We start from the raw sequence: 26,566 nt of genomic DNA, 5'->3' as shown, positions 1-26,566 counted from the left end.
TTGAGGTCTGCATGTTTCTTAATTGCGCTTTCTGTGTCTGATAATTACACATGATTGCTCAACTGATATTCGTCTTATAAAGCTAGCAGACCTCTTAAGAAGGAATCGAATTCTAGTGCCAAGCTGATCGGTATTTGTGAGGTTGCTGAGTAGCATGTCCAGTGTAAATTTGCACAAAAAGGAGGTCAATACAAGCACCACTTCAGATGGAACACAATGAAGAGAGCAGGGAAAAGTGGCACTGCAGATTATTGCAGAGGAAAATGCATGGCTGCTATTGCAAGACAATAGGAGGAGGCACATTTTGAAACCTCTGCTGTGAAGGATAGTTCTTGGCATACAGTGAAAAAAATACAAAATCTGGACCCTTAAAGTTTTCATGTAGAACCCTAGAACAAAATCCTTATCAGAAAGAAAATCAGGAAGTAAAAATGTAAAGTTGTAGGTTATAATCAACACTGAGACACCAAATATTCTGTTTTAACCCTTCAAAGGTATCACTGCTTTCCTCTTGCAATTTGTTCCAGATGTGTCCTGAAGAACTCAATCACTAGGATATTTGGTACTTTCGAAAAAAAAAAGGATGTGGCCAAATGCAAACTGAGGCAGGCTACCTGGCACGGCATATGTCCAATCAAAGGCTATGTACTATATACCACCTGCATTCAAGTTTATTTCCATAGCGCATTTTACAATGGACATTTTCTCAAAGCAGCTTTACAGAACTTAAGAAATTTTTATTTTTTTTTCTTAAAGTGAATTATGTGTGTTTATCTCTGACTGTGGCAAGGGAAAAACTCCCTTAGATGTTGTAACCAGACTCAAAAGGGGAAGCCATCCTCATTTGGGTTTGAAAAAATAAAACTACCTTCACAATATTAGATAGTTTCTTTCCATTGTTTCATATAAAACACTTTAAAGACACAATAGAATTAATGAAATGTTTCCCTCAAAAGCTAACTGTGCTGGAAACCAGAGCAAGTGTTTAGATTGTATTGCAGCCATAAAACGCTCTGAGGTTCATCGGTAGGTGTCTGAAGTGTGGTCTGAAGGTGGACAGGTTCTTGGTTCTCAAGCTGGTTTCATCCTTATTATCCAATGCAATGGCTACCCGAGTCTTATATAACTGGACAGAAGGGTTGCAAAATTCTGGGAATTTTTAACACTGACAACTTGGGTTCCATGGGAATTAACAGAAATATATAGGAATAAACAGGAAATTTACAAAATTGCAGGTTAGCCTTTAACAGAGAAGTAAAAAACAGTAGGAAAAAAGACTTGCAGGATAATCTTGTTTAAAACAACAAGATTTATTGCAATTTTAGTTACATTTCTACACTGCACATTCATCAGTCACACCACACTTACTGCAACGCCACACATGTACTGTACATTTCTCCATTACATTAATTCTTGATTCATACTTTCTTGAATCATGCACATAAAATAATGGTAAAACAAATCCCTCTTGGTGAGTATTCAAGTAAATGACATAAATACAACATAAATGTATGTTTAAAACTCTATACTATTGTGCAACATAATTACACTAACAATTCAATCAGTCAAAAATGATATTTTAAAAAAATGTGTATTATCTTGCATGCCTGTCAGCTATTGACCAAACGAAATGTTTTTATTTATGCTTGTATATTATAAAGGTTACATCAATTTCCCCAAATTTCTAATTCTTCTTCTTCTTTCGACTTCTCCCATTAGGGGTCGCCACAGCCGATCATCAGCCTCTACATCTGCCTCTTTCAACCCAACTACCTGCATGTCTTCCTTCACCACATCCATGTACCTCCTCATTGGTCTTCCTCTTCTCCTCCTTCCTGGTGGCTCCATCCTCAGCATTCTTCTACCGATATACATTTTCTGTTGTAATGCCTCTTCTTTTTGATTCCCCATGACATGTTCAAATCTCTTCTTAGAACATCTGACTGTTTTGTTCACTGGCCTTATTTTCTGCCCAGTTGGTCATTACGCCATGTCCTGCTCTATCTCTTATGATCTCCTAAACAAATCTGGACCACAGCCCTAAATATTAACTAGGCATCTTGATATCTCTCTACCCTGGCTCTAGTAAGCAAGGTGCAAATATTACTCTGTCAGTTGTGCAAAATGAGCTATTGTGGTTATGCATCAAAGATAAAGATTATGCACTCAGAGTGGAGAGTCAGTCCATAGCAGGAAATAGAATGTGCACTACGACTCTGATAAGGGCTAAAAATATAATCATAAACCTGCCCACATGTATTACAGTCACTGAAGGCAGGAGGAAAGATCATGTGAAACAGGAAAAATTGCCGAATATTGCGGATGATGAATATGAAACTAAAAGACAAATTACAGATGCAAAACACATTTATGCTAATGCCATTTGTGTGCTAGCGCCAAACAGTGATGGAATTAAACTTCTTACTTGATACATATAAATCAACTCTTACCAAAAAGATCATTAAGAAATAAATCAGACTATAATGAAAATATAATTTACCCCACAAAAGCTAAGCCAAAGTTTTGTCGAGTGTAAATTAAATATTTGCACAACAGTGGTCTGAGCACAGCCAAGGGTCTTTAAGACTCAGTGACTGAATTTAGTGGGTATGTTCATATCGATCCTCGCAGTGGTGAGCCATCAGTAAAAGCAACTTAGCTGGCATGCTGGTCAAAAACAGTAATGAATGAGTACAGTATAAAGTACGTTATAAAGTACTTTGAGTGTTAAGCAGACAGACTGGTGACATAGATAGATGAGTGGGACCGATATGAAATATAGAAAAATTTCCTGATTCATTTCCTGATTAAATAAACAGAGTATCATCATGTTTGTAAAGAAATTTCATTGGCCTAAAATAAAAAGCAGGTAGATTTATAATTGAAAGATGATGACAGGCATATCCTAGACAGAGCTAACACCTTCAGTGTGGAAGCACTGCCTATAAAATATGTTTAACTATACATTTCTTTGCAGGAAAATAGAATTAAATTATAAATTGTGTATTATTTTTCCACAAATTGCAACTTTTTAAACATGCACACTCTTTAAAAGTAGTAAAAAATAAGGCAAAGATCATGGAAAAAAAGCCCAAAATTAAGGATCTACTATTTAGAATATAGACTTCAAGGTAGAATAGAGGTAATTAGATAATAGGAGAGACCAGGCATCATCAGTGACCTTTAAAGTTTTTCAGAATATCACAAAGCAGAACACTTTGCTCCTCACAGCTGTCACTGAACGTGACATGGTCCTCTCGGGTGCCACACACGTCCCAGCCTACACCACACCCACATGCAGATTCCTCATCACACCGTCTCATAACTGTTTAATTTGCATGAACATACTGCCTGGGAACAGTCCGTACTCCACTCCACAGTCTTAGTCACAATTAGTGGCTCTTTCCTGGGGAGAGAGGTGGAGTACTGTACTTTTCTTTGTGCTTCTCTCTCAGGCTGGCGTGAGTCACCCCGAGACTTTCCTCATGCCGAGAGAAGAAACTGGAATCGAGATCCTGCTGGACCTACAGACATGAATCACAGCCCTGATTCATGGCTATCAATGTGCACGCACATCTGAATTACGGCAGCCTGCTCCCGCCCAGCAGTTGCCATGGTTTCCAACTCGTTCGTCAGAGCCAGCGTGAGCTAGGCTCCCAGTAGGCCTGAATAGAGGGGTGAAGAATGAGAAAGGTGAATCACAACTTTAGACTCATTGCTGGACAATAACTATGCAAGTAATAAATGAAACAGGATAGTCTGCTGTTATCTGGCTCAGTTTAAGGAATATGAGGATTTAAAGCCGATCAGAAATGTGGGTATTTGATAACGTAGTTATGAGTCTCCATTTTGTCAAGGAAAAGGAAAAAACTTTTAAAGGAAAAGTTAATGGAAAAAATTTAATTACTTTGCCCTGAACTGAAACCTGCAGAAATACAAGAGACACCGTTTCCTTACTTTATTGGTTAAAGCAGTTTTCAGACTAAATGCATTGCCCCTTTGCATCCATCATAAGCCTGTTGTTTGGTTGAAATAAATTTTTTCTTTTTGTAAAAGTGGTATTAGACGTATACGATTTTGCAGTTTTGCAGAATTGAGCTCTCCCTCAATCATACAGGACATTATACCTGTTTATTATACTGTACAGTTAGTTCCAATCCACTAAATAGTTTTCTCAGGTGACTTATTCTTCCCATAACCCCACTGGGATGTTTTGCTGTGTATATTACTCCTCTAATCTGTGTAAACCTCATGAAATTCCACTCCTTGTTTTGAAACGACTTCACGGCAAACAAATGATTTTCATGGACGGAACTGCTACAAATAAAGAGACATCAGATTCAGGACACCAGTTTCACCGGGAGCACCTTTAATGAGAAAGAACAAATTAATGTGAGCTAGGTTACATGCTAGCTGGTATGCTGCAAAGTGAGCGTGGCTGCTCCTGCAGCTATTTTTGCTAGCGGAGCAAAAAATAAACAGAACATATATCCACATGGTGTTGGAAATCTGTAACACGATATTAATATCTGGTTTATAGAATTGTTGTAAAAAAATATTAGCACAGCTTTAATTCCCTGCTGCATACTTCCTGCAGGTTCATGTGGACACTGTACCACAGTTGTGCTAAATTGAATAATTGTAGCACAAATACTCGTCACACATCTTGTTTGGAAATACAAATTTTATTTGTCTGTCTGATGCTCCGTCCATCTTCTGTCAACATATGGTTTAGAGAAAGGATTTTCGGTGGCTCTATGATATTTTGTAATATATTAGCTTCGTAACGGCTAATAAGCAGATGCCAGACTAAAAAAATAACCTGCATCAATAACCAAAGTGTTGCTGAAGAACTACAATAAATAATCATCGTGTGTTGAATGCCTCAGCTTTATTCTTAACCACTCAGTAGTAACCTTGGACTTAATGCAGCTTGTAAGACATGCTGTCCTTAGGGATGCCCTGCATGTTGGTCCTCATAATAGCAACTCACGAGGGAATGAATCACCTGGCAACAAGTGTTAGGTCTGTTAACATGGTGGCGCAAAACTCTTCTGTTCCAGCAGATCACTGTCTTATTCAAAACACAATATTTGCCCCTTGGTGTGCTTTTGTCACTGTTAAAGTATTAGACAATCTGTGAACATATAGAAACTAATGAATAGATATAATTAATGAGAAGTTAGAAGCCACATTTAGTCAGATTTTCTTTGGATCTGGAAGTAAAGACAGTAATAACAGTGACAGTAGTGGAACTCAATTTTGTTTTTTTTTAAGGACATTATGTGTTCTGTGATGCTTTTCTGCTCACCATGATTGTATGCAGTGGTGGGCAAAGGACATAAACCGTAAACTTGAGTTAAAGTAAAGATACAGTAGGTACAATTTTACTCCGGTAAAAGTTAAAATGCTCCCTTTAAACTTTTCCTCAAGTAAAAGTACAAAAGTATTTGCCTTTAAATGTACTTAAGTATACAAAGTACTATGATTTATTATAGCTATAATGTTCCAATTATTAAGATATTTGACTTTAAAATATAATGAAGTTAAAGTAAAAGTATCCCAAACTGAAATACTTAAGTAAAGTACAGATACAAAAAAAAGCTACTTAAGTACAGTAACAAATTAGATTTACCTCATTACTGTCCACCACTACTTGTATAGAGTTATTATTTGAGTTGCAGTAGCAACTCATACGAGTGTGGAAATTCTCTATTGACTTTGTATAGAGAATATAGTTGATAATTACTTGTATTATCAACAAGGTGTTTCTGCTGGCAGAACTGTCACTTACTGTATGTTTTCCACTACATTCTAGGTAAAGTCTAAAGACTGTTAAGTGTGTGTAAATCCCAGAAGACCAGCCTTCCTGGCATCAACAAGCATGCCCTAGATCACATTATACCCCATTCTGATGTTTGATGGGAATATTAACTGAAGCTTTGAGCAGTAGCTGCAAAATTTTAATAATGATTAGTCTTATGACAACACATAAATAGTTATTTCCAACATGGTTGTACCTGTACACATGTGCATCATCAATTAGAAAGCTTCTTTTGCTAAAATGGGCCACAGATGCTAGCCACATTTGTTCACTTTAAAAGAGAACAAGGGAACATCAAACAAAAGAGTTCGGGTTTTCTTGCATGTAAATGAAGCCTATTACACCTCTCGTAACACCAAAGACAAAAGTGATACACTGACGTCATGGCAATCTGCCTGCTGTTCTAGCACATCATCCTCTATTCTAGGCAGACGCCCATAGAAATGTGACTTTGCACCAAATTCGTTAGCGCTGATTATTTTTACACACTCCTATAGACCCACGGCAGAGTGATGCAACCTCAAAGACGGTTTGTGTGCTGGCTCATCTTGAAGCTGCCGACGTCTGTAGGCTTCACACCATCACATCCCTTTAGAGTGCCTGTTTAATGTTTGGAAACCCCTAGTCTTTAGCTGTTTTTGAGACACACATATTCCTTTTGCTTGTTTATGCAACACACTTGGTAAAAGTACACAAGAATTAGATAGTGGATGACTGGAAGAATGTTCTGTGGACAGATGTGGACAGAAACCATTTACACTTACACCATGCGATTCTGTCTGGACTGCGGCTAATTTAAACTATCTTCACCAAAACATCAAGACAATGACCTAAAGCATACGTCCAAACTCTGCAAGTGTTATTTAGAGAGCAAACACTCGGCTGGAATGTATAATGGAGTTGCTTGCTCAGTCATTGCAACTAAATCCTATTGAACTGCTCTGGGATGAACTGGACACCTTTATCAAGCTAAATACAAGACGCATGGCAACTGAATGTTTAAAGAAACAAACTGTCTGGATGCCAAGAGTGTGTAAAGCTGTTATTCATGGTAAGGTAGTATTGTTTTTATGAAAATAAAGTTTAACATCTGTACATATATTTGTTTGAAAATAAATCATTCTACTTTTGAATGTGCATGTGTATCTCAAAAACTATGAAAAATTAAGTAAGATTTTTGACAGGCACCTTATATCTGTAGTCTCCAGACCCGCACATCTGTTCACAAGGGTCTCAGACAGATGACTTTTGTCACCTCTTGATGAAGAGTCTAAAGATGGAACCTGAAGGAGTTAATGCAGTGGAGTGTTGCTTCATTCTAAAGATAAAATAATGTATTTTGTTTGAGTATTTTAAGGTCACTGAATAAAATTTTAAATGTAATAAGTTTAAAAAAACTTATTATGAGTTAACACACACACACACACACACACACACACACACACACACACACACACACACACACACACACACACTACTGTAACTGTAAATTGTCAAAGATCCAGATATTCATGTGATTAGTTTAAATATTCCTGTTATTTGAGGACATAGGCCGTAGTTTCTAATAAGAATTATCGGTTTCAGCTCTTGGATTATTCATGAAGTTTTCCATGAACTGGACTGGATGTTTAGTGAGAAATTAAATATTGAAACGTTTAAAATACAATGGAGATGAGAACCCTTGCATTGAGTCAAGTCGAAGCTAAGTTGAAAACAGCCTGTCTACCGCTAGATGGCAGTGAATAACCATGATTTAGAGACCTCCCTATGTGGGACAAAAAAATCTTTACTCATGCAAGTACAATTAGGCTTCTTTTAGGCAGAGGGTCTCCAACCCACAGTCAGGGACTACTTCAACTGTAAAATAACTGTAATGGTCATACTAATTAACATTTAAGAACTGTCTAAATCTAAGGGTCATTATTTAAAAGAGTGCAAAAAGTGTTTTGATCTACAACTCAGCTTGCAGTCTGTGTTCAATTCACATGATCTGTAATCTGGGTTTCCTCCAGAGTTTCCAGTTTCTGCCTAAAAATTTAGCAGTTGGTGGACTGTATAAAATAATTTTCTTTTAGATGTGGATGAGGGGGAATCTATATGCATGGTGAATTACCTTATACCAGCAGGCTCTGGTTTCACCATGGTTTCCAATAAATTAAATAAAAATATAATAAATAATTAGTTGGGAATCTATTCACCATTTTACAAAGTAATCTCTACCCAAAATAATGTACAGTAATGAAACCTACATAGAAAATCATTTTCTTTTTAAAAAAAAAAGAAAAAAGAAAAGAAATTGGCAACTGCCGCAACTAATAACATTAGGCTTTTAAATCATAAAGCACTGTACCAAAACTAAACCCATAATAACATGGAGTAGCACTGACTAGGAGAAGACTAATTCAGAGTGTTTTGCCCAAATTCCAGTGCTGTCAAAGTGATTTGTTTAGAGCATCCCCGCTGGCAGTAGAGTATCAGCTCTGCTGTTGATTACTGACTTGAAAGGAAAAGTCTGCCGTCATAAACATTAGTTGGATTTATATTGAAGGATTTGTAAAAAATGTTTGAAAAAAAGATTTATTGATTCTGCTGCTACTTTGTTGATTGGTGAGAGTGTGACAGTTGATAAGACACAGGTAGATTTTATGATCACAAATCCAGCCTCACAGATCATTTTCCTGATTGAGGCTAATTGTAACTGTCATAAATATAAATCAATTTCAAAATCATTTTCAGTGTTGTTTTGGCTTCATATTGTGTAAGATAAGAGACAGTGGTATTGAGTAAAAGACAGGAGGTGGAGCTGGAGGTAGCAGAGCTGAAGATGTTGAGGTTTTCATTGGGAGTGACGAGGTAAGAAAAGACCAATTGAGAAGGTTTGAACATGTGCAGAGGAGAGACATGGGGTATATCGGTATAAGAATGCTGAGGATGGAGCTGCCAGGAAGGAGGAAAAGAGGAAGACCAAGGAGGAGGTTTATGGATGTGGTGAGGGAAGACATGCAGGTAGTTGGTTTGAAAGAGGCAGATGTAAAGGACAGGGGGGTATGGAGATGGATGATCCGCTGAGGCGACCCCTAATGGAAACAGCCGAAAGAAGAAGAAGAAGATACTTGTAGTTTACAACCCCCAAAAAAGTCACAGTGTATGATTCTCTATTTTCACAATAACAACATGAGCAATACATCAATATAGACATTTCTCCTTACAGGTGTATGTGTTATGCTATTATTATTATATTACTATGATAAGGGAAGAACAATGCCACATTGCTAAGCGGGGGATTGTTTACTAGAAATATATTCATTGCGTAATGGAAAAGTTAATTTCTCTCATTCAAACAAAATCGGACGAAATCACACATGTTATGACATTCGACTCGGGCTGAATTTTACCCCTAATTACAGTGCATCCACAATGAAGATGCCGTACATACATTATAATTAATTTTGTTATAGCTTTATGTTTTATATCAGGCATGTTATAAATACTTTACATTATTGAGGTTTTGGCACAGTCATGTTAAGAGATGCTTACAAACACTGAATTTGAATTTACTCATGTTAATTGTGAGTGTTAGATCTAATATCTCAATCACACCCTCCACACTGGCTCTACAGACAGTGAAACATTGAGCTCTGTCTAACATTGGTCTCACACATTGCACCATCTGTCATAACTAAGAACAAGAACTTTAGCTTACAGTTTTTCTCAGTTGCTTTGGAGTGTTTCTCAGATCAGAAATAAAAAATGCAAATGCTTTGGTACATTCATTTAATTGATTGTCTACAAGTGTCTGCTGTTTCCTACATTATCAGTTGTTTATGTCATGTTGATATTATACTGGTTTCACCTAAATAGTCTCGACCCCCAAATCATCTCAGCATCGGTTCATTGCATAAGTCATTAAATGCAAAATGGGTAAACCAGTTGTCAGAATCTGTCAACCTTAAATTTCTATCAAACTTTTTTTTGTAAATGTGACTTGAATTGATGAAATGTGCAGATGAATCTTAAATATCACTAATGAAGGAGAGTGTATGGCATTAGATCAACCAATAATCAACCAGTTCTTTAAAATAAATCAAAGGTGAATCTTGTGAACCTTTAATTGGTAACAGAGCGAAAGAAAGAATTACAATTTATGAAAATGGATGAACATCCAAGAAACGAACGAACGGACACTTGTACAGTAAATAATGAATCCTGTGCGGTCTCTTGCAATCAATATAAATCAAATATGCAAACAAATAAATTCATTTGTGCTGCTGAAATTCATAGATGCCAAACAGAAGGAAGTCAAATTCTGTGCATTTTCAATCACTGTAATCCAAACCATAGTTTATATCATGAAATACTGAAACTGTGCGCCGTCATACTGACAACATGACTAAACATTTTGATGATTTTGTTTGTGAACAATGACAAAAGGGCTTTTCATTCTGATGGGAATGAGATGTTCATCGACACAAACACTTACTTTTGAGATATTTTGAGAAAAGTACAGACTTTTGCAAAAATTTCAATGTGTTGTGCTGTTTTTACAAATTGTTTAGAGAAATGCACTTACAGGTTTGCAAATATTAAGGATGAATGGAGAAATGCTCCAAAGCAGCTGAGAAAAACTGTAACATGTGCTTTACAGAAAAATGAAGAGAAGAGGAAGATTTTTTCAAAACGATTTTGGATTTGGGATGATTTAAGCATTCTTTAATAAAGGATGAAGAGTTTGTGCGTGTGAAAGGCCCAAATTTGGATACTGTCCAATATTTTGCAGCTTTTGGAAAACATGAATTATTAGAAGTGATAACACAGTACTTCTCGTGACAGCAGATTTCTCTTGAACCGACAATTCCTTTCCCTTCCACTTTTTGAATGAGGACATTTTTTCAGTAATAGATGAACATTATAAATAATCTAAAAGCCATAGCCATAAAACATTTATTTATTTTTTGCTGGTAGCATGTCTTGATTTTTAAGCACATTTCTATATTCACATGCAATATTCACACCAAGATTGTCTCTCTGGCTTTGGATCTTCCTCTTTTGCATGTATTATGTTTGTTTGTATCTCTTAAAGCAAGAGCTGAAACATTAAAGTATTAAATTGATAGAACATGATTATAGTCATGCATAGAGCAGTTCCATTTACATGGGACACAAGGCTGCTGAGATCCAGATTTTGTTTGGTACTTCTAAAGTTCTGAATTGATGAATAAGAATCTATTAAAGCCCTATGGCCTTTTATAGAATCGAATCGAATCGAATCGAATCGAATCGAATCGAATCGAATCGAATAGAATAGAATAGAATAGAATAGAATAGAAAATCCAGATGAGGCCAGATTTCTGTCTGAGTCTGGTTCCTCTCAAGGTTTCTTATACAATCTCAGGGAGTTTTTCCTTGCCACTGTCGCATTGCCAAGGCAATCAACTTATAAATTACAATTTTATAATCTCTTTATCTCTGTAAAGGTGCTTATGAATAATGTCTATTGTAAAAACAGCTATAGAAATCAAACTAATTTGAAATGAATTGAAAGAAAAAGCAGAATAGAATAGGATTCATTACAGAAAAAATTAAAATAAATATGTTAAAGACTAAAGCAGAACAAACAGAATAACACACAAAAACAGAAAAAAATAGAACAAAATAGAGTAGAAATGAATACGGAATATACTGGACTGCAGTTAAAAGAGTAGTAAATAAAAATAGAACAGGGATAAACAGACAAAGCAAAAAAAAAAGGAATTTGCTGTTTTAAATCAGTTTTACTTACATTAGACAAAATTCATCCAGTGCGCAAGTCTTATAATTCACAACAGTGCTTACAAACTGAAATAAAACAAAAATGATCTTGTGTGTGTGTGTGTGTGTGTGTGTGTGTGTGTGTGTGTGTGTGTGTGTGTGTGTGTGAGAGAGATTGAGGGCCATGCATTTCACACCTATTTTAGGCCTACAGTGGTGTTCAACCTGAATCAATCCAACTCTTTATGCCACGAATAAAAGCCACGAATAGAGAAACCATCAATATTAAACAGAAACACACTTCTAACAGAGTGCTGCATTACAGACAGATATCTCATACAGTGAGAATAAATGCCATTACTAAAGCAAGAAACACAATTCAACAAGTCTCCTTTAACTGCGGCCACAGCTGCACTGCTCACATGCATCATCTATAGCAGAAGCATCAATATTAACCTCATAGAATGACCCTGAGTTTTCCATCCATTTTTGTGCATTTTATTCTTGCATTATGGTTTTCCTGAGGAATTTGATATCAAGGCAAATTGTGTGTTTTTGAGCTAATCCTATGGCAAAGAAAACGCAAAAGTGTAAATGGTTAAAAAAAAGTTCAAAACTGTTTGAAACTGTTATTTGTCTCTATGATGTCCATTTTGAAAATGGCCTTGTAGTTATGTCTGCAGCAATTTCTTCTACTCTGTAAGTCACTGTGAAATAAAAAAACAGCTATGAAATTCACACAAATTTATTTGAGCTTCTGCAGTTTGCTACAGATGCTGTTTGCAAGCTCTGACTAGCGCGCTCTCTGATCATCCAACCAAAGGACGTGAGAAAGCCGACATTATTGTACCCTTGCTAGAGGACCCCAGTGTGGCTAAATAAATAAATGGGTAAAGCAACATCTTCATTATCATGTACTTCATGTGGCAGGTGCCTGCACTGTTGATTCTGAAGGCCTCTAAAAGGTTTCTGATTCTGAAAGATTTCTTTGTAACTGGCAACATGTGATTTGTTGGCTGTAATATGATTGGATACAAACTCTAATGTAAACTTAAACCAGTTTGCTCTGCTCCAAGAAGAATGAAGAGAATAAACTATTAGGAATAATTGAATTCATATTTATGGACAAAAATATATTAAAACATAAGCAAATAATTCTGATAGTGTTTCTACCAGCAGGGAAGGCCTGATGGCCTGCCACTGGTGTGATTGTGTCACAAATAAATGGCTGATGGAGCATTCTGGGAACTTCAGTATAATCTGATTGCATTGTTGACATTACAGGTTTTTTTTAATTAAATAAATTGGGTAAAAGCAAATCTCAAATGATATGCAGACACTTAATAACCAGCCGTAATTGTACTTTGTTCCACCTCTGCTTGATAGTGTTTGGCTTTGTTATCGGTGTTAAATTCATCTTGACAACGTTGTTCTTTTTTCTTTTGAAAAGTATGTGCTTTGTTTTTTTTTGTTTTTTAATCTTTCCCCCACATTTTATAAGCATGTTATTAAAGTTACGTGGAAGCTCTCACTTTGAAGGACAGGTGTGGAATCTTTCGCCATCTGTTAAGCAGGTCTGATCTACAGTTCTGAGAATTGTATTCTGCTGAGAAAACATGGCGCAGACCCAAACCGGGGGGTGCTTGCAGGGTCTTAAAGGGCTCGCTACCTGGACGATGTGCCTGGAATGCTATTAGCAACTCAAAAACAATGGATAAAAGGCATTCATGGCAATGCAGTATTTGGGCCTGGACACAGATGCCTTCTTTCTGTGTCTATTAATTTAGCTCATGCAGAATCCGATTAAATTTTCCTGGTTTTAACGTTCTGCCTACACACGCCGTAAAGCTTAACAATCCTTTAAGACGTAATTGAATCTTTGTTTTATTATGTACACAAAAAAAAAATCAAGAACATTTCTGGAAACACAGTACAAGCTTTCTGCACTCATGAACCGAGAGGTTCTACTGCTCAGCACAGTTGCCATGCAACTCAGGTGTATGAATTCTCCAAAGCAATTTAAACTCCCTTTGAAAAATAGAGCACTATAAATACAATTGAGGAGAATTAGAATTGCTGTCACAGGGTTACAGCGCTGTATCCGGTTTAACTGTGGTTAATAATGGAGTTGAACAATTGCACTAAGCTCTGGTGCCCTGCTATGGAGCATCTACTTGATGGTAGCCATCCAAGGAATACGTTTTTTTTTTTCTTTTCATTTTTCTTCATTGTTCTGCAGATGTTAACTTTCACACAAACGATTGGAATTGGGTCGGGTGGCACGAGATGCCATGTCAAATACTATCTCAGTGTCTCTGCCAGAATGCCCTGCCCTGCTCAACTCACCCAGTGCATGCTTGGTATGCCAGGGGTCTGTGGCAGCTGTGAATGTGTGAGCGGTGCCGATGCCAGGATCTTGGCAGGCCGAGGGGAACATGTGAGTGAGGCTGAGTTACGCAGGCCTGCTAGTGCTGAAGTCACGGAGACCACATGGTTAAGGGCACACCTTTATATCACATGCCTGAAATTCCCAGCCAACAGTGGGATCTGTCTGGTTATCTGCTAATCCATTTGACAGTAATACCTGAAAGCAAGTAAACATAGGACCCAGGAAAAGCCACCACAGGGATGTGTTGTGGGACAATTTCCATTTTGGGATTACATTTAAACAAGAGATGAGTTATTTCAGCTTTAAATCGTGTAAGGATTCTCCAGTGTCAGCACCTTGAAACAGTCAGGAAGTTCAGTCTACAGTACAGAGGACATTCCATTTTCTGAGTTTCTTGGTAACAAAAACAAAGTATGTGTGTTTGTGTGTGTGTGTGTGTGTGTGTGTGTGTGTGTGTGTGTGTGTGTGTGTGTGTGCTTGTGTGTGTGTGTTTTAAAGTGAAAAAACAGGGTAGCCGAGAAATGATGGTTTGTTGTTGCTATAATAAAAGCGGCAACTGGAACTAGGTGGTTTCACGGATGTTCTAGAACATTGCATGCAACTACAAACTGATTTCAAAAAGATGGATACTTTTAAAGAACAAGAAATGCTGTATACGTGTACACTAAGAGACATAAAACACAACACAATGTGCTGTAATAGAAAAATAATTAATGTCTTGAATTATAAAGTAGCGAAATAAAGTTTCATCCATTTTCTATAAAATTTGATTTTAAGTTTAATCCATTTATAATTATATTTTATGCATTAAAAGGTTCATATAAGAGGTTAGTTCCTGTTATCATTTAAATTAGAGTAGACAGAAATAGCTTCGTTTTTTCTCCTGACACAAAACATCTAAAGTGTCCTTTCTAAAGTCCCTGCAAATAAACTGGGGAACCATAATGTATTAGAAGTAAATTAATATAAAAATTGTCTAAGCTACTTTTGATTCAGATAATAAAGTATACGGTTTGCTAGTTGAACAAGGCTGTGGTATAAAATTTTATGAATATCATTTTTATTCAAATCTTTACTGATTTCCCTGAATAATTTTACTTTATATTTCAGGCTTAGGCCTAACCCTAGAAATTGAGGAAAATCTTTGGGGGGGTTTAATATTCTTTGAAGTAATTCTGTAGCTTTTTTGGATCTGTTACAACTTAGAGCTTTACTTCTGCTTGATTCATTCATCTTTAATCCCTCTTAAGAACCTAAACTACAAGTGTTTAGTATACCTGCAATCTGGCCATTGTAAATCGTTACGAGAATTGATTTAACAGTAAAAAATCAAACTGACGATTTACACAAGGCAGTTGTAACTCCTGCAGACTTAGATAGTGGATGAGAGGAGCCAGAATGGAAAGTTTATGATGAAATCAGGGTTTGCTCAAATTCTGCCTCCTGGATGGTCCAACAAGTGGTGTATAGAGGTTGTGCAGTAATGTGCTGTCTGACAACGACTCTGAGCACGTCAGATCTCATTACCTAATTGAAACTGAGACACATCTGGTCTACATGATACATGCAGGCCAGGATTTATCTTTACACACCTGACCATCTAAGTGTGATCAATGACCAAAGATGATAGACAGTCTAATTTGTAATAAAAAAAAATGTGATAACATTCAGTATTTTACAATTATTTTAATATAATGTGATAATGTGTATCCTTTTCTCATATTGACTGTATGATTGTACAATGGCAAGAAAATAACATTTTATGCAATACAATATAAAGAGTAATTATTATTTTGTGGGTAAAGTGTAGAGTAATTTCTTGTTATAAACATGAAAAGGTACTGTGCATCATTACAGTTTTTTTTTTCAGTTGCTTTGGAGCATTTCGCAGATCAGAAATTAAATTCTCAAAACTGCTTGTTCAACCTCTACATTACGTTGCTTTGATCAAATTGCGAATGCTTTTGGACGTTCATTTAATGGATTCTGTACAATTGTCTGCAGTTTCCTACATTATCAATTGTTTATGTTGGTCAAAATATTTAATTAAAATATATAATACTAGTTTGACCTGAATAGTCTCAACCCCCAAAACATCTAGGCATCAGTTCATTGTATAAGTCATTGAATGCAAAAAGGTTAAATCAGTTGTCATCATCTATCAAGCTGAAATTTCTATCAAACTGTTTTTTTTTTGTAAATGTGTCTTGAATTGATAAATTGTGCAGATGAATTGTTAATATCACTAATGAAGGAAGGTGTATGGCATTAGATCAACCAATAATCCACCAATTATCAGGTCAAAGGTGAATCTCGTGAACCTTCAATTAGCAATAAAGCGAAACAATTATTAAAAATTTCTAAAAATGGATGAACAACCAAGAAATTAACAGACACTATTATAGTGCAGGAAAAGTGTGAATCCTGTGGGATCTCTTGCAATCAATATAAATCAAATATGCAAACAAATAAATACATTTGTGCTGCTAAAATTCATAGATACCAAACATAAGAAATTCAGCCTTGTGCATTTTTAATCATTGTGATCCAAACCGTAGTTTATATCATTAAATACTGAAACTGTGCACCATCATACTGACAACATGACTAAACATTTTGAGGATCTTGTTTGTAAACAGTGACAGAAGGACTTTTCATTCTGATGGGAATGAGATGTTTATTGACACAAATACTTACTTTTGAGAGATGAACTAAGGATTTTGAGAAAAGTCCAGTTTTTTGCAAGAAATATGATGTGCTGTGCTGTTTGTACAAATAGTTTTGCACTTAAAGGTTTGCAAATATTAAGGATGATTCAAGAAATGCTCCAAAGCAACTGAGAAAAACTGTAAAAAAAAAAAAAAATATATATATATATATATATATATATATATATATATATATATATATATATATATATATATATATATATATATATATATATATTATAGATCACAAACAAATGTACAGGTGGCTGGGTGTCAAACTATTGAACAGAAAATAGTGTTAAACACCAAATTTTATTTACCTAAATCAAAATCTAACAATAAGTGTTCTAAATCAAATAGTTACCAACAGCATATAAAATAAATCCTGAAATAGACCCTGAAATAATAGTTATTATTTACCAATTATTTGTTCAACCACACAATACCATAGCGAAAATGTTCTTTGATGTAGTTTTGAGAACTTTTCATTTGACTGTGAATATAAGATTTTGATTGCTCTAATTGAAAGCTTAAAAAATGCTACCTCATTTGTTTCTATACAGTAACAATATTTGAAAAATAATGATAATGTCTCCCTGTTTTCTGAATGACAAATTTAAATAGTAAGCAAATTACTCAGTAAAAAATAGTTTTCTGCTTTTTTGATTTATTTATTAAAAATGATCCGCTGTGCCAAACTGCATGGTTCTGCTGTGTGAAAGATTCTGAAAAAAGAAGAATATTTTCGGAATCCCCAGTGTTTTGAATTTTACACTTTGGCAAGAACATTGTAACAGATGTCACTAATACAAATACACAGGTATCTTCATCTGTTCTTTTCACTGAATGGTAATTATAAAGTCATTAGAAAAATCAACAGTAGTTCTGCTAAAACACTGCAGATGTCTAGAAAGGTCATTCATTATACTTATATTAGATTGCATCATATTATAGATTTCTTCTTTTTGTTAAAATACTTTGCAAGTGAGTTTTTTTGCTATCATAGGATACCATTGTTTTTTTTTATTCTATTTTTGTGATATTAAGTAGCAAAAGGAAGAAAATTTAACCAAGATTGCTTGATATTAGTGAGATAAATAATATAATTTCTTCTACCTATTTCACCTGGCAATTACCTAAAATCTAGTGTGCTGTCATTATTGTTGCATTTAATCTAACACAGAAGATAACTTTTATGAATTTTCATAATGTTTAAGCTTCATGCCGCTATGAACATGTGTGATTACTTAGCAAGCTAGCTAACGGGTTTGAGGAAAGCTTCCTAATTGTTGAGTAAAATTTCAAGCTGGGAGAATTCTTTTGTCTGTTTCTTTCTTCTCCTAGTTATGAACCTATGTATGTTATGTATGTGGTGAGCAATGAATAGAATGTAGATCATCTCAAGAAAGTATGTATTATTTATTTGTGAAAATCATTTACTTTCTTCAGTGAACCAGCAGTGAAACGTAAATGCTAAAAAATAAAATTTAAATAATTTTTTTTTTAAAGAATTACAGTTATGCATGGCATTTCTCTTTGATCGTCAGAAATTTCTTATTAAACAGCAGCAATAAATTTGGCCAGAATCGTACAGAATTTTTATTACGAAAAAAAAAACCCTATTGAACAATGATTGGTTATTCTGACTCGTTCATGTTGCACTTGTGTGCATAAACTGTATTTTCTGTTCTTGTTAAAATTCCACTGCATAGATTTTGTTCCTATTTCAAACTTAATTCAAGTTAAAAAACTTCATTCGATTTGATTTTGTATTAAGGGGGATTTTATGCAGTATAAATATACATTCTGAATATAAACACAATAATGTTCCTTCTAGAATAATACAAATCCACATAATCCATGTTTAAAGTTTTTAATACATTTACAAATTTCTGTTTAGTCGATTTGTTTTATTTAAAAAACAAAATCTCACGGATAATTTTACAATTACAGTAAGTGTCTTAACGTAAATCTTAGATGTTTGAAATTTTGTGTTGTCATCTATTAAAAGCCAGAGCCATGCAAGCACTATGATTTAAAAAAGACTAAATACATAACAGCAAAAGGTTAAGAAATAATATAACCTAAATATAAAGCTAAAGAATATAAATAATATAAAAAGAAAAACTTTCCTAGACCTAGGGTGAAATTATTTAAATCAAAGGAAATTACATTTTTACAGTTTGTCTGTGACTGAAATGGTTGTCACGTTTTTAAGAGCCTTGGTCCCTCCAGTAAATATCTCAAAATCTAAAAGCCAAGGAGTTCATCAAGTGTTCTGTCAGCCTGGCCCTAAGTGTCCTGCAGCATGTGAGCTTTAGAGAGAAATAAAACTGCTATGATTAGGGCACTAAACAAATTTCAGAGCTGATTAAATTTGAGCAAGCCTCTCACAGAAAGAATCAATTGCATTTGCATGCACAAGACATCTGTTCTGGCAATGCAATGCGCCTATTCATTAAGCAATCAGCAGATGATTATATAGATGGACAGGACAAACAGAATTTCTGTAAGGAATATCAAGTTAAAAATAGCCACTGCTGCTCCTGCATATTTGTGCCTATGATACTACAGCCCCTGTCCACTTTGATTACAAAATGTTATTATTTTTTATAACAAATATGCGATGACATTTTTAGCATCTACCTAACTTGCTTTAAATATACAATTTGAATGAAGCTAGCAAAATAAATGTTTAGCATTGAAAAAAAACAAACATCGGACATCAGATTTGTATAATTCTGCATAACTCAATTTCAACATGGCTGCCCAAACTCAGAGTTAATGATTTGATAAGAGTATTTAAATTATAACAATTAACATTGGGACAGTATTTGGTTAATTTTATACCACTCACCATGCAAATTGAAAATGATAAGAATATAACAGTAATAATGCCCATGCTCTTCCCTGTTTAACTGAGCTTCATTTGCATATTGGAATTTAATTGGCTGTAATCTTTTATGATGTAAAAAATGTGTGCCATGTGTTTTATAATGCTTTAAATATTCCTACCTAATTTGAATGCGCTAGATAGAATTAAACATTTTGTTGTGGGATCATTAGTGCAGAAGGCTGTATTATATTGTATTCATTATCTAACCTACTCTCTAACCTAGTAGACTCTCTAACCTACTATTGCGTCTATGTAATAAAAAGGTATTGGTTTTGAAAATTCAGTATGGTTGCATCACTGTTACCTCATTATGAGAGGCTTAAATCGCATAATAGGAAATAAATAGAGAACTAGTGAATGAATCAGTGGTTTTGATGGTAGCATAAACAGAGTGAATGGACAATAGTGAGGCTCAACAACTTTTACCTCAGGATGACCACCTGTGTCGATCAAGTAATAAAAGTAAAGGTAATAATGAAGCCTTTGAAAGCTTCATGATGGTCTCTTCTTTCTTATTTGGCAGGAACCAGAATTTGTAAAAGTTGGAACGCCAATACACAAAAAATAAAATAAAATAAAATAATTTGTCAGATTTAATTGTCTTTCCCAGGTCAGCACACATTTAGATGTGTACCCTTTGTCATGTGGATGGCTCAATGTCAACAAGGCCTGTGGTTGCCATGGGAACTACAAGCCATGTGATTGGCCTGCTTTGAGGCATGAGCAAATTACAAATAAATCTACAATGCCCTAGTACATAACGTTTCTGGGTTATATCTGTAACCCTGGTTTGCCAAGGGAACGAGATGATGCATCAACAACGCTTTGTGGCCAGGGGTGGCGTTAAGGTCAAGGCTGTAAGACCTGACAAAGGTGGACCAGCACGCAGCGTTGCAAATATCCCAGAGTGAAACCCCTGAGGAAAAGGCCTTAGAGGCCGCCACACTTCGAGTCGAGTGAGCCCTGACCCAGAAGAGAAGGGGAAGACCAGAGGACTAATAAGAAAAGGAGATAGCATCCACATTCCACCTGCTGAAGGTCTGCTTGTCCGCAGGAAGACCCTTTTTATAAGGACCGTAGCAGATGAACAGTTGGTCCGACTTTTTCCATAGGGCAGTTCTGTAGATGTTATTAAGCTTCTTCTGGTCAGGGTCCCAAAAGGGAGGAGGATAGAATGCCTGGAGCACGACTGGCCGTGGGGCAACAGAGGGCACCTTGGGAACATTACCAGGCCTGGTGTAAAGAAAGGCACTGGCCATGCCTTGGGCCACAGAAAGGGCCTGAAGGTCCCCAATTCTCTTTAGAGAAGAGATTGCCAGTAGAAAAGCAGTCTTGACTTCAAGAAACCTCAAGGGCACCTCATGCAAAGGCTTGAAGGGAGGCTTGGACAGGGCCTCCAGAAACACGACCAGATCCCACAAAGGCACTCTAGGTCGCACCGGAAACGTGTCACTAACAGGATTCTTCCTGGTTATTGCTCAGCAAGCAGAGCATGATATGCAGCAATAGCAGACATATAAACCTGTGGTGTGGAGGGAGACAACCCTTCTGCAAAACGTTCTTGAAGGAATTCCAGCACTGGGCAGTAAACTGAATCTAACTGATGGTTCTTAAACCATTTAGTGAACAGGCAGCGCTGTTCTAGAGGCCTACTGGGAGGTAGCAAGCCCCCCAGAGCTGCTACATTTCTCGGGTGAAAGCTGATGTAGGCACTCGCTGAAAACTGCTGTGCCCTGGAGCACCGGGGTGGCAGGGTTGATGAGATGATTTTCTGGGGGCATTGAGCAGAGGCGGGCAATATGCCATTCCTCCCCAGATGGGTTCCTCAGAGGTCCTAAGTGGTCAGGACTTCTTTGTCGAAGCCCTCTTATTAAAGATGGGGGTCCTCAGATCCGTCACCTCCCTGGGCTTCGCCTTGGAGCGGCACCTAGGGTCCTTAGCAGAGCGAGTGCAAGTGCAGACACTCCATTTCAGGACTTCCCGAAGTGAGGTCGTACTTAGCTCCATGAGAACAGTGAGGGAGAACAGACAGGCCGCCTGGAACCTGTCGACAACAGCAGAAGGGGCATCCAGGAAAAAAAACCCTGTCTCTGTCATTCAGATCAGAGAGGGACAACCACAAGTACCTCTCGATGGCTATCAGGGATGCCATAGACAGGCCAATAGCCCTTCTTGGTCCCAGGTCTGTGGCACAATGCAGTTCAAAGATGTTTTTTTTTTTTTTTTTTTTAACCTTGTCCAGCTTTTTAAACAGGTCAGCCTGGTATGCCTGCAAGACCACAATGGTGGCCTGACCCGCCGCCGCCGAGAGTACACCGTGGCCTTGATGGACGATGCAGCACGGGGAGAGAGATAGCCTTCAGTCCCACTACATTAGAGTAGAAGATAACGTTGGAACTGAAGACACGGGCCAAATAAGGATTATTCCACAACCTATACACCTTAGTGGGTAGATCAGGAAAGAAAGGCAGGACCCGGCATGGAGGCAGTGACTTAGGTTGCAGGAAACGCTCTTTTTTGTTCTGAGGACGAAATTCCTGATTTTCAGCTAGCAAAATGATGTTTAGTTTAGACACAGCTCTAGTCAATACCTCCCAAATGTACCTCAAACTGGATGGCTGTGGAGGAAAGTCCACAGGATCGTCCTTTACTGCGTCCCCCACATCCGTCTCTTTGGAGGAAGAGAGGTGGAGCGCCGAGCCCTCTTCATGCGGGAAAGAAACCGCCCAAGAGCAGGCTTCCGAACCCTGAGAAAAGACACTCAGAAAAGACACAGCACAGTACATTACACATCACTTTACACAGCAGGTAACATGTCACATTGCATAGCATGTAACATAGTACGTTACACAGTACAGCACATTACACAGCACGGTACACAGTTAATCATATTACACAGCACGTTACACAGTACAATACGGTACACGGTACATTACACAGCACGTAACACAGCACGTAACACATCACATTACATAGCACAGTACCATACACAGCACTTTACACAGCATGTTACACAGTACAGCATGTTACACTGTGCAGCATGTTACACAGCACATTACACAGCATGTTACACAGTACAGCATGTTACACAGTACAGCATGTTACACAGCACATTACACAGCATGTTACACAGTACAGCATGTTACACAGCACATTACACAGCATGTTACACAGTACAGCATGTTGCACAGCACATTACACAACGACTTTCGAAAGGCTTCTATAGTTACCATAGGGTTGAAAAGCGTACAAATTTTTTTCCATGGTATGAACTGTGGTAGTGCTCTCTGTGAATGTCTCTATCTTTGTGTCTTTGTCACTCTCTGGTTGTGTCTTTATCTCTCTCTCTCTCTCTCTCTTTCTCTCTGTCTCTCGTTCTCTCTCTCTTTCTGTGTGTGTGTGTCTCTCTCTCTCTCTCTGTGTGTGTGTGTGTGTGTGTGTGTGTGTGTGTGTGTGTGTCTCTCTCTCTCTCTCTCTCTCTCTCTCTCTCTCTCTGTATGTGTGTGTGTCTCTCTCATCATTTCCACACAGGGTTTTACTTTGCGCATGTACGGCTTGCACTTCTCATTACATCCACACCAAGATGGCGTTAACGCGGCTGGCTTGTCTTCTGGTTCTCCTCACCCTACATTGTGAGTAATGTTTTTTTTTTCAGACTATTTTATTTTACAAGAGTGTTGGTCGAAAGTGTTCCAACTTTTTGCTCTATGTGGTCGGTTTTTTTTCCCCCTTTCACATCGATACACGGAAAGTGTAAAGTAGTCGACATGTTTTGAGAAGCGGCAGCTTCGTTCTCTTTCAGCCGAAAGAGATATAGAGTGAAGCCGAGCGGTTGTAGTAGTGTGTGTGTGTGTGTGTGTGTGTGTGTGTGTGTGTGTGTGTGTAAACACATTCAGAGGGTTGAAATTAAAAAAACAACAGTAGCACAGTGTTCAACTTGAACCAGTTTTAATTTATTCCTATAATCTCTTTTTTTCGGGGTTAGAAGGGGTGTGAGTTTGTGTGGCATCGCCGGTCACACTTGTGTCTCGCTCCGGCGTGAAAGTCAGTTTTCTGGGATTATATTCTTATCTTATCAGCAGTTATTAATATCTACATTCACCCACAGAGAGTTTTGTGTGTCGGTGTAGGTTCGTTGTGAACTTTTCGCTTTTTAGAAAGTTTCAGCAGCTCCGTCAGAGGATCCGGAGCCCTGAATCCGTGTCTGGATCCCGCGGTTTCGATGTGAAGCGCGTTCTTGAGCCTCGCCGCTTTCCAGAAGCTTCGAGGGTGAAAGTGTGTAACGGTGCACTGATGCGGAATAACGGGACAGTGTGATGCTCGGGTTGCTGTACGGCCCCCATTCCCTTTTTCAACCAGACCTTATTTGACTTTTTCAGTGTAATTTTCATTTCAGTGATTATATATTATATCTTCTATTTTCCAGTCAGTGCGACTTTTCCACTATTTAAACAACCCCCTATTGAGAGTCTTTTCCTCCTCTCATTGAGGTCACTTTAGGAACCAGCTCTGAGCTCCTTCTTATCTTATCTTCTTCTTATCCTATGACCAGATTCTTCTTTGTTTCCCAGAAAACAAAAAGGGTAGAAACATTTGACGCTCAAAACTAAAGCTTAGTACTAAACTTACATTATTTGTCCTTTTTGCTCACTGAATGTATTTTTCCCCCTTTATTTTGTTAAGATCAAAATGCAGCTATAGAAACATCAAGATGTTGAAATGAAAGGTATTTGTTGATATAGTGGATAATAAATCAGTGTAAACAGTAAATTACATTATATCGATTTATCATTTTTTGTTTGCCTGTAGATCATGTCATACAGTATGTCAGTTTTTATTCTCCCTTACACTTCATCCCATGATGATATATATATATATAGTAATCCCCCGCTTTACCGCGGTTCAAATCTCGCACCCCAGGTTTATCGCGGATTTGCTTTTGCCACATACCTAATTTGTTTAGCTGATTTTCCCGGTCTCTCACGGTCCAAACAAAAATAGGGAATTGTTTTTATGTAGTTTTATGTTGAAATTATGAAATTTATTAATAAAAATACAATTATTAATTATAAAATTAAGTTAAATGTTAATACAGTACAATACCGTATACATAAAATAGCATTTTCGGTGTGGTATCCGTTAATCGCGTTTTTTGTTTATTTAAATTGTTCGTTTGTTACTTTTCTAATAAAAAAATAACTCCAGAAAATGGCCCAAAGAAAATATAATAATTAATTATAAAATGAAAGTTAAATGTTAATACAGTACAATACCGTATGAATAAAATAGCATTTTCGGTGTGGCGTCCGTTTATCGCGTTTTTTTCGTTTATATAAATTGTTCGTTTGTTACTTTTCTAATAAAAAAATAACTCCAGAAAAATAAAAACACACGACTTTGGGCTATTAGATGATACAGAGTTTGTATTAGTCGTGAGATTGGCGCTTCACGAACGAGGAATTAAATAACGAACGGACAAAGACGCAAAAAAGTTTTCACGTTAGTAGAGGAATCAGTGTTGTTGATAAAGTTTTTATCTCAATCATTAGGTCCCCTGGTGGTCTAGTGGTTAAGATGCAGCGCTCCCACCGCTGCGACCCGGGTTCGATTCCCGGTCAGGGAACCATCCCCAGCCACTCTTAGTGCCGGTCCCAAGCCCGGATAAATTGGGGCGGGTTGTGTTAGGAAGGGCATCCAGCGTAAAACATGTGCCAAATCAAAACGTGCGGAGGATCCGCTGTGGCGACCCCTAACGGGAGAAGCCGAAAAGAAACTTACTTATTAGCCAGAGATTCACTTTAGTCCTTTAGTGTGAGTTAAATATTGAACATTGGCTTTGTTTTAAGCTTTAGATGTTAGAAAAGTATCCTATAAAATTATGACAGTATTAGTGATATGTTGTAGAAAAAAAGTACGACGTAGGTAATTTATTTGATCTTTCACACAACAATACATACAACAACAACAGGTTTAAGAGTTTGTTTGCATTGGATGGTATTTCTGTCGTAATCTAGTGATTGCTTACTTGCTTGATTGATGGAGTCTCCTGCTGGAAGAGCTTTTAGTGCTATGAAGTTGAAGGGAGTAACAGACTAACAGGAAGTGCTTTCTGTGATCACTCGAGCATGAGCACTGGCTTAAATCACCCAACATATAATTAGCCTTACTGTAAATCTTGTGTCTTTTATCTTGTTTAGGGTCTTTCTGTAATGGCCCTAATTGAAGTTTTGGTCTTACTGAGACTGAATTAAAAAAAAAAAAAAAAGAAAGAAAAAAGAAAAGGAATATTTTCCAAATTCATAATCTATTTCACTTGTTAAGTGACTAATATTGTAATCAGGGTGGTGTTTTCACAAACAGCATTTTTCGAAATGAGTCACACCATCGAGTGTTCAGAGGAGAAAGCCGACATTCGGAGCACTTTGTTATTGTCTGAATGTTTTAAAGCTGTGTCTCTAAGAGGAGCAACGGTGCTCTGGAAGTTATCTAGTGCTCCATGCTAAATGAAAGCGATGCCAGGATTCGCTGGAGCTGGACAAGCGTAACGTAATGAAACAGTTTCAGGTTAGGGTAAACATTTCTCCAAGTGGGAGATGTCTATTTTTCCAAAGATATACAACTGTTAAACAATCTTTGACGGTTGATGCAGACCCGTCACATCCATCAGTAGACTTTCTACAATTATTCTACCAATATTTTACTTGATTATCTTATATATATTTAAGATTACACGAGTCTTAGTGCTAAACTCGTACAGTAAACGAGACACTTTGCAAGTCAGCAAGGTTGAGGTTAAATATTAAATGACACTGGAATCGTGTCATTTAGTTTCCAGTGTCAGGAAACATGTACTGTAAGATTCATAGGAACTTGAGGGTGTTGTTTTGTTGTAAGGCCTGTAATAAATCAGCAGTTCGAGGAAAGAGAAAGTGTCGAAAGTATTTTCCCCAAGAGGTGCCGTGTGTCAGCTGCTTTCCCTCCCTCGGTTTCAGAGCAAATGT

At 37.0% G+C, this 26,566-nt stretch overlaps 1 protein-coding gene across 1 annotated transcript in view; it reads left to right on the top strand.

The window, feature by feature from the left end:
• Window positions 1–22,995: 22,995 nt before the first annotated feature.
• Window positions 22,996–26,566, top strand: part of jam3b (junctional adhesion molecule 3b) — a 34,511-nt gene continuing 30,940 nt past the window's right edge. The window contains exon 1 of the mRNA XM_083564956.1: window positions 22,996–23,197. Within this exon, the coding sequence (XP_083421082.1) occupies window positions 23,149–23,197 (49 nt within the window). The 5' untranslated portion in view covers window positions 22,996–23,148. The remainder of the gene's footprint in view (window positions 23,198–26,566) is intronic.

The sequence above is a fragment of the Silurus aristotelis genome (assembly GCF_946808225.1).
Source record: "Silurus aristotelis genome assembly, chromosome: 16".
In the NCBI taxonomy this organism is placed as follows: domain Eukaryota; kingdom Metazoa; phylum Chordata; class Actinopteri; order Siluriformes; family Siluridae; genus Silurus; species Silurus aristotelis.
This window is presented reverse-complemented; position numbering and strand designations above follow the sequence as displayed.